At 42.8% G+C, this 9,236-nt stretch overlaps 1 protein-coding gene across 1 annotated transcript in view; it reads right to left on the bottom strand.

The window, feature by feature from the left end:
* The window catches only part of Eif2ak3 (eukaryotic translation initiation factor 2-alpha kinase 3), a gene marked incomplete in the record, with an annotated part of 68,401 nt that overhangs the window by 20,285 nt on the left and 38,880 nt on the right, over positions 1-9,236 (bottom strand). The window contains 4 exon segments of the mRNA XM_013514710.1: positions 527-649; positions 4,130-4,242; positions 6,640-6,857; positions 8,537-8,659. Coding sequence (XP_013370164.1) covers positions 527-649; positions 4,130-4,242; positions 6,640-6,857; positions 8,537-8,659 — 577 coding nt within the window.

The raw sequence follows: 9,236 nt of genomic DNA, 5'->3' as shown, positions 1-9,236 counted from the left end.
AAATTTATTTATTTATTTATTTATTTTTGTCTTTTTGAGACAGGGTCTTCCTGCTATTCAGGCTGGCCTTGAGCTCACTTTGTAGCCCAGGCTGGTCTCTCTCGCAATGATCCTCCTGCCTCAGCCACCCACATGCTGGGATTACAGGCATGTGCCACCATGACCAGCAAGATCGTATTTTTTTTTTTTTTTTTTGGTTTATTTCCAGTACCAGGAATCAAACTCATGACCAAGCGCTGTGCCCCTGAGCTAAATCCCCAGCCCCCAAGATCGTATTTTTAAAGTAAATACAAAGTAACCTATATAGAGAACAACATTTAGAGAGCCAAGTTAATACAAAGTAACCTATATATAGGACAACATTCAGAGAGCCAAGTTACTTAGCAGCACTAAGAACCTGGAATTCCGGAGGCTGAAAACAAGGCTCACTGTGGTGACTGGGAGCACAGGTGTAAGAAGGCCATCATGCCTATGGGACTAGAGCATCTCGTGCTAATTCTGAGTTTACTGAAGCACTACCCGTTACCTGTTGGGCAGCCGGATCCTCTTGATAGCATAATTGCAGTCATCTACTTTGTTTCTAGCTTCGAAGACAACTCCAAAGCCGCCGCGACCCATGCACTGAATTGGTTCAAAATCTGTTAGATATCTAAAAGAAGGGAAGAACAGTACTTTAGGAAAAGTTTTAATAGTTTTATACTTGGTTTAATCTTACATTATTATACATGCAATGTATAAACTTAGTAAACTCGGAGAGCTTATTTTAATAAAGACTGTGTTTTGAATCCAATTCATTACATTCTTAGTTCTTGTTTGTATACATGGGGCAAACCTATTAAGTTTTCTCAGGAAAAAACTAAAATTAAAACATTTCATTCAATTGGGAATTACTTGTTAATCAGTTGTTGTTATAGTAACTGGATCAGCAATTCGTCCTACCCAGTTCTTCCTATTATCTACCAAAATGCCATATTCTTAACCTTTCACTTTTTACGGCATTTTGCATGCAATTAAAAATGCAACCTTATTTCATTACTAACAAATTTTCTGAAAAAACTTAACCAATTCTATTATATTTCACAACTGTTATACCCAGACGTCCTTCTAGAAAGCAAAGCAGCCGCTGGCAGGGCTGCCACCCGGGTCAGCTGCTCATCCCAAAGGCGCACACCGAGTGACTCATCTGCGCAGCGGGACCTGCACGGTGCAGCCTGCTTCCTGGGGTGCCGGCCTCACTGCCTTCAGCTGCAGGCTCCAGGCTGTGCAGTGCTTCGCCCCGCGGGGTGTCACTCTTCCCCGCCGATCTACTCCAGAACCCTATTCTCCCCTCACCACCTTGGCAAAGCTCTCTGGACCCACGTTTCAGGGTTCCTGCAGCACTGTGCATCAGGACTTGGAACTATTTAGTTTTATTCGCAGTATTTTACAGTTATTTGTATGCAGTGTGCTTGTCCTACCAACACTGTCCTGTGGGGACCGGTAAGTACTTCTGAAAGGGTAGTTAACATTTTAAATAAAAGCCTGCCAGAATGCCAATCAAGACGAAGCAAACGTGTCTGGACAAACCTGGTAACAGGACATTCCTTTCTTTGTGTGAGCTTGTAATGGGGGCCTCACAATATAACTTCAAATGTTCCTCTGTATTACCTCTGTGTTTACTGCCTTTGTATAACTAGGGCTAATGGCCTTAAAACGTAACAGAAGATTTCTTCCTCTGTATAACACATGCTTTGTATAACTGATAGCCTTATGATGTAACCTGAAATTTCTGAACTCCCTTAGCAACTCATGATGTCACCCAACCCACCAATCATACGCGATAAATTTGCTTGTATATCTCCCTGCTTACTTTCCCTCTAAAAGCCCTAAAGCCCTGGGGCGGGCCTCTGGCTCTTTAGGAGGAATCCTAGTCAGAAGCCCACTGGTGTAATAAACTGCCTCCTAACCCTTCTCAGTGCCATTTTTCCTGTGTTTGGTTTGTTTTCTGCAACACTTTCATTTCTCTTTATATCCCGAGAACCAGGGAACTACCTGCCAGATCAAAAGTCTGACAAATGTCTGTTGCCTAACTGTGTGTGAATTAATAAACGCACACATGCATGCTATGGAAATTATTCCAACCACAGGGTAAGTGTATCGCTCTGTGACTTGCGCACTCATACTAATTTAGTAGTTGCCTCAGCTGGTCAGAGTATGGAGTGAAGTAGGAGAAACAATGGATCCCAACCCTCCATGGGCCAATTATTTTCACGAAGAACGAAGAGTAATAATCTGTATTCCTAAAAATAGCTAGTCACGGTACCTCAGCACAAATCCACCCTGCTAAATGCAGGTCACACATTTCCCGTCTTACTTCTGGAGGGCAAATGCATTTGCTTCCCACATCACACCTTCTAAAAAGAGTAACAGCTGATCCGTGACTATGACCTTGTGCACACAAGCACCATCTCCTCCCAGGTCCCAGATGACCAATGACAAAGCTGGGATCTGGATTCATGACTGAACCCAGAGTTCATACTATTAATAATAGTACCTAGGGTGTGACAGGCACATATAAATATCAGGTCGCGCTTTTATAGAAATCTTATAAAAGTTGATTTAAGGTTAGTTCCATTTTAGAGCACAGTACTCTAATTCTCTTGATCTCAGCCTTGCAAACCTATTTGTATTCACCATGCCACCCTCTCCTCACTGACTGCCACTGTCCAACTTTCACACCCGAAGATTCGACTCAAATGTAATCTCATTAACTCTGCCCTCTTAAACCATCACAGCCAGATTTACTGTTCCTGCATGGCTTTCTTCCTCATGGCTGTTTCTCTCATAGACTTTGAGCCTCCCCAGGACAGGCCCCGTCTTTCTGTCTCCCTCGAGGACTGAGACACAATCCCGCACGCACACAGCTGCTCGGAGTCGGGGCTGAGGAACAACGCCTGGCCTCGGTGGGGACATGGAAGGGAGTCCTCAATCCTCCATTCCTTCCTGTCTCAGCATCTGCTGCCTGACGGCCACGGAGGTATGAACGAGCATCTTCATCAAAGGAAGTGCAAAAGTGGCCCCCACCATGTGTCTGTCACCTAGCAAATTCTGCTTTTTCCTGAAATTTACCTGTTCCCCGACATCCTGAAGCAGCTGGTTTGACAGACAGCCTCGACTAATCTGCACATCTACCAATCATTTTCAGTCTTTTCTATCAGAAAACCAGTACTTTCTTTTTTTTTTTTTTTTTTGGTTTTTCTCCGGTACCGGGAACTGAACTCACGACCTTGCGCTTGCCAGGCAGGCACTTTTGCCACTGAGCTAAATCCCCAGCCCCAGAAAACCAGTACTTTCGACCTTAGGCAGCAAAAGCCATGCCTTTTTCTTGCCCTGATACTGCTACAGTGATAAGAAGTATGCTATTCAAACAAAAAAGCTATAATCCGAGTATGAAAAATAAACAGTAACACCTTTTCCTCTACCACACAGCATCAAAGGAGATATTTTATTTTATACTTAAGAAAGAGTAACAGTTGCTCAATTTTTATTTTTCAAATTACTTGAACTGCCTACTTTTAGCTAACTTATTTCTCTCTTCTGCTTTTAACTATCATCTGTTCTACTAGTTCCCCCTCTCCACGTATCTCCCATTCCAACAGAACAAAAGATGAAATAAAAAGCTGAGTATTAAGGAACATATCATACTCTAAATAAATATAATAATTATTATTTGATATTATTAAAGACAACTTTAGTACGTGGCAGATCCTAAATAATTAAGTTAAACAAATAGGAATTTAATTTGATGGTTGAAATTCTAAACTCTTCTGGCATTTTATTTTTATCCCTTTTAGTGTACATATCATTAGTAATAAATTTGAATTACTTGAGGTTTCGGGCTATTTTATTTATGTAGATGTTCACATATTTATTTATTTATTTATTTTTTGTCTTTGGTTTTTCTCCGGTACAGGGAACCGCACTCACGACCTTGCACTTGCCAGGCAGGCGCTTTGCCACTGAGCTAAATCCCCAGCCCCGGTGTTCACATATTTAAAAAGAACTTATTTTACAGGTCATTTCTTTGATGAAACATGGCTGCTATAATGGAAATGCAAACGGAAGCTACAATATTGCATAAGACTCTTACCGTGACACATATTCAGAGCTTTTTATGTCATTCCAACTGCTGTCACTGGATTCACCACTTACAGAATCATATTTATTTTCAGTTTGACACTGAGTTTCAGATTCCTTCCTTTGCTGAGAAAGTAGAAAACAAAATCACTACCAGTACAAAGCTGAATTAAAGTTAGCCAATAATCTTTGATTATAATATAGCAATGAAAAATAAAACTATTAAGAAAAATGAAAGCATTATAGAACCACAACATAAAACATTCTGTTCTATATCACATGTAACAAAAAGTGTATCTTCCCACTGCTATTCCTTTAATCTTAGAATTTTGTCTCTTTGTTCTATGGGTATGTTGTGTGTACGGACTAAGCATAATACGTAAATAGCTAGAAAGAGAAAGCCCATACGAGTAAGTAGGAATTCAGAATTCTAGGCAAAACTAGAGAAATTTTTTCCCCCAAATAATTCTGCAGATGCTTTAAAAATGCTTCTGCCAACAGGGAATTGGATTTGGCAATGTCTCATTCACAATACCTCTTCACCGATACCTTCACCAGTATCTTTTCTAGAGGATGTGAGCAATTATTCTGGTCTAAGACAGAACTGTGTTTCATGTGTGTAGTCACAGATTCTTTCAACAAACCTTTAGTGGCTCTGACTATGGGCCAGGCACTGTGGAAGGACTGGGGAGACAGAGGTACCCACAGACTGGCCTCCGTCCTTAGAGGTGTGCGGGGGAGAGGCAGAGAGAGAAACCGGCATCTGATCAGCCACGTGAGTAAGGGAGGACAGGCTATTCTGACGCAGAGGAGGCGGCTAAGGGAGATCTCCCTGAGGACACGACAACCAATTTCAAACTTAAAGACACGCGGGAGTCAATCATGTGAGAGGGATGCGAGAAGAGCCGGGGAACAAAGTTCAGAGGCAAGGTCAGCGGGATGGGCGCTATCGGCTCCTTAAGGAGTGTGATCTAAACTGGGAGTGGTGGCGCACACCTGTAATCCCAGCATTCAGGATGGTGGGACAGGAAGACTGCTATGATTCTGAGGCCAGCCTGGGCTACACAGTGAGATTCTGTCTCAAAACAGCAAAAAAAAAAACGTGTGGCCCACATGAGGGGTTGGCAGCTATCCAGCCTGGAGGCTGAGTCCCAGCAAGAGCGGAGGAAGGGACAAGGATGAATGAAGGACAAGTAATGGGAGATGGAGCACAACTCATTCAGAGCTGTGCACGCTTTAAGAAGGACGGACTCTACTCTAAAACAGGAAAACAGAGAAATGGAGCTTGTTATCCAAGGGTTTTCAGCAGGGAAAGACAGCGATCGTTAGGGGCGGACATGGAGACCAGCTGGAAGCGATTTTAGTAACTCGGGAGAGATGGGATGCATTTGCACTAGGGAAAGGAAACTGGAAAAGCGGGGAAACAGGTGGGAGAATCTGACAGAATGGGTGACTGGAGAGGGAGACTGTGACTCCTGCTCCGGGGACTGGGTCTGGCAGGGTCTGGCAGTGCCTTTCAGGGAGGGCAGAAAACCCACAGGAGCACGCTCGGGATGGGAGCGGGCAGAGGAGCGCCGTCCAGGCTCGGCTCCTCTGAGGCGTGGACACAGCTCCTACCAGACAGCTGATGAAGGGCAAAGGACTGGAACCTGCTCAGACCGTGACGGAAGCTAGGCAAGCCGGGGAGGCTGTCGGGAAGTCTGCAGTGACAGGACGAGTGCACCCGCGATCCCCCGCTGGGACCTGCGCAGCTGAGGAGGATGAGGTCCTGAGGATCCATGTAACGCCCAAGGGGACCAGGGGAGCAGACAGGCAGGGCAGACAGGCAGGAAAGGTCCGAGGGAGGTGCTCAACAGCGTCACACAGAGAGGCTCCGTCAGCTCAGAGCTGGAAGGTGTCCATCACATCTCACACAAAGAGCATGCAGGAGCAGGAGCTCAGGAGGAGCAGCTCCTGCAGAGTGGTGGGGACCGATGCCGTCGGCAACGGTTGAGCAGTGACGGGAGGCGAGGAGGTGGCAATGGGAATACAGTCATCCTCAAACAATGACAGGTCAGTGATGACAGCACGTGCGCACATGTGCTCTCACACACACACACACACACACACACACACACACACACACACGGTCCCATAAGATTATAATGCAGTGAAGAAGTACCCACAGCCTGGTATTTCTACTGTGTTTTTCTATATTTAGATACACAAACACCATCATGTTGCAGCTGCCTACAGTGACATGTTGGACAGGTGGGCAGGGGCAGCTATCCCAATGGCCTAGGTGTGCAGTGGCCTAGATCACTTGGATATGTGAAGCACCTTCCACGACCTTGGTACAGTCCTGGAATTGCATAATGACGTTGCTCACAATGTGGTCCTATCACTGAGCAATGCGTGACTGTTTAAGTAGCAATAATATTACAGCAAAATTTAGAGTTTTCCATTTACCCATGCCCCACCACATCACGACTCTTCTATACCTCCAAGGCTTGGAAAAACATTAGATTTTTTAAAAAGTCTTACTCTGTGAGGCTGAGGATGGAATAGTCTGCGCACAATGAAAGTTGTCGCTATGATACAAAACAAAATGGTTCCAACTATTTCTTTCCACCAGTGCAAGAGGAGGACAGGATCCTTTTTGCGGTTACTCTTGTAACTTGGGCTGTCAAAGAATCTGACTGTGATCTGTGTGCTTCGCTTGTTCCTCTCCCTCTTGTAGTACGGTAGGTAATAACCGTTATCTTCAAAAACAAACATGAAAAAGGCTTGCGTTTTAAGATAAACCAAAAGACGCCCATCTTTAACTGTTACAATTATTTATTTCCCTAGGTCTTACAATAATAATTCCTTATTTCTCTTCTTTAATGCATTTCAAACATCTTCTTTGCCTGTTTGTATAGACATTTTCCTTTCTAAAATAGCATCTTTTTTTTTTTTTTGGTACTGGGAATTGAACTCAGGACCCTGCACTTGCCAGGCAGGCGCTGTGCCACAGAGCTATATCCCCAGCCCTTAAATTTTCTTTATACAAAGTATTCAATAATAAAACTAGAAAAAAATTAAGGGCTACCTTATTCATTCCCTCATTAATAATTAATTCAATCTTTTTAAAAATTTTTTAAATTTTTGGTTTTTTTGAGACAGGGTCTCTCTGTGTAGCCCAGGCTGGTCTCCAACTCACAACAACCCTCCTGCCTCAGCCTCCCAAGTGCTGTGCCACTATGCCCAAGCCATGAATCATTCTTTAGAGCTGCAAGAAAACACCCTCGCCGTATTCTTGGATGCTTTTTAGGCTGTCAAAATAGGTTTGCTTCAGAAGTCAGTCTTTCCTGTCTTCTCTTTGGTCCTCCACATGGGCAGACTACAGAATTCTCTCTCACCTTGGCTCCTGATCAACTGCCGATAAAGTCTATTTCTAGTTCACAGACTTCTGTGTGTGCTGTGTGTTTTTAATTGATTCAGGTTCTATAATAACTTTCCAGTACTATCACCTTGGTAACTGATGTAGATCTAAATACTTTTTAAACATCCAAATAGTCAACAGATTTTCACATGTGAATACATCCCACTTTTCCAAAATTTCTGCTTAAGCCAGGCACGGGGGTGCACACCTGTAATCCCAGCACTTGGGAGGCTCAAGCAGGAGGACTGATGCAAGTTCAAGGCCGGGCCTGGGCTACAAAGTGCACTCAACGCTGCCTGAACTGCATAGAGAGACCCCATCTCAAAAAGACTAAAAAAAAAAAATTCTGCTTGCTACACAGCAATGTACATGTTTCATGTTAAATTTCAGCTATTCTTGACTTTTGCACTGATTTCTCTTATCTGAGGATGAAAGAAAATAAGCTAATTTTCCAGCATTTTTATGTAGCTTTAAGTGTAACGTTGATTTTCGTCATTATACAGGTTATTATCATCTGCACAAGGAGGTTGACGACTGAATAAGAACTTCTAGCAAGAACTAATGTTTACTGATACCAAGTGCAGGGCACAATGCTGACTGAGACTTCACAAGCATTCCTCAGACCTCACAGAACCCAGTGGACAGATACCAGAAGACCATCCGTGTTTTACAGGGAAAGGGACTTAACTTAGTACGTGGTAAACCTGGGGTCTGAACTCTGGCAATCTGATTTTGGAGGGGCTGTGGCTAGCCACCCCTCACAACATTGCCTCCCAAAATGGTTTCCGATGTTCCAGTCAATTTCCTTTCATCTAAAGTCTGCTAATTAAATTCAAATAACTGAATAAGACAAATAAAACTCTGTATTTTCTTTCTTCTTTCTTTTAGAGACAGGGTTTCACCGTGTAGTCTGGGCTAGCCTTGAGCTCACAACCTTGCTGCCTCAGTCTCCCAGGCATACACAGCCATGCCTGGCCTAGAGCTCAGCATGTTTAACCCAGGAGTAATCACACTCACCGTACGGGTACTGTAAGATTGAAAGTGCGCCATTACTGTACTCTTCATGAGAATATTTATCGTTACTAAGACATTTGTCAAATTCATCAGACCCTACCAACACTGGAGTTCTGGAAGGAGAATCTAAAAGAAAATGATAAAATAGTAACTGTTAGCACTTAACAAAAATGCATGTGTTCATTCACTGAACCAACTGATGTCCAGCCACAGTTCAATGCAATGATATAAGTCGAACAAATGGCCCAAGGTTCCTACCCTTGCACAGTTTACAGTCTTAAACAGAATCAGAGTCATTTACAGAAGTAACTAAGATATGATGTGACATGTACAAAAAAAAGCTATATGAAGGTATTTAAAGGAGGTCATAAGTGTAAAAGTATATGATGCAATAACCAGCTAATTTTTTACTTATTCTTAAATAAATATGTTAAGAGCTAAATGTTACTTTGCTGTGGTCAGTGAATGCTTAACAGTTTTTCTAAGTTGCACAGAGAAATAGTTTACTAACATTTATTTCTATGAAGCAACTGCTTTTCCTAGGGATAAATGCTCTAAATGTTACATTAAAATTTATTATTAACATCTGAAATACCTTCCCACTTTACTGGTAAGATATAAGCATGTAACAATGCTTACCTCTACAATGTTGAAAACTAGGGTAAAGACAGAATTAGGTTTCTAAGTATTTTGATAGTATTCA

This window comes from Chinchilla lanigera, unplaced genomic scaffold (genome assembly GCF_000276665.1).
Source record: "Chinchilla lanigera isolate Chin_1 unplaced genomic scaffold, ChiLan1.0 scaffold00023, whole genome shotgun sequence".
In the NCBI taxonomy this organism is placed as follows: Eukaryota; Metazoa; Chordata; class Mammalia; order Rodentia; family Chinchillidae; genus Chinchilla; species Chinchilla lanigera.
The sequence above is the reverse complement of the archived record's forward strand: the minus strand, read 5'-3'. Positions and strand labels throughout refer to the sequence as shown.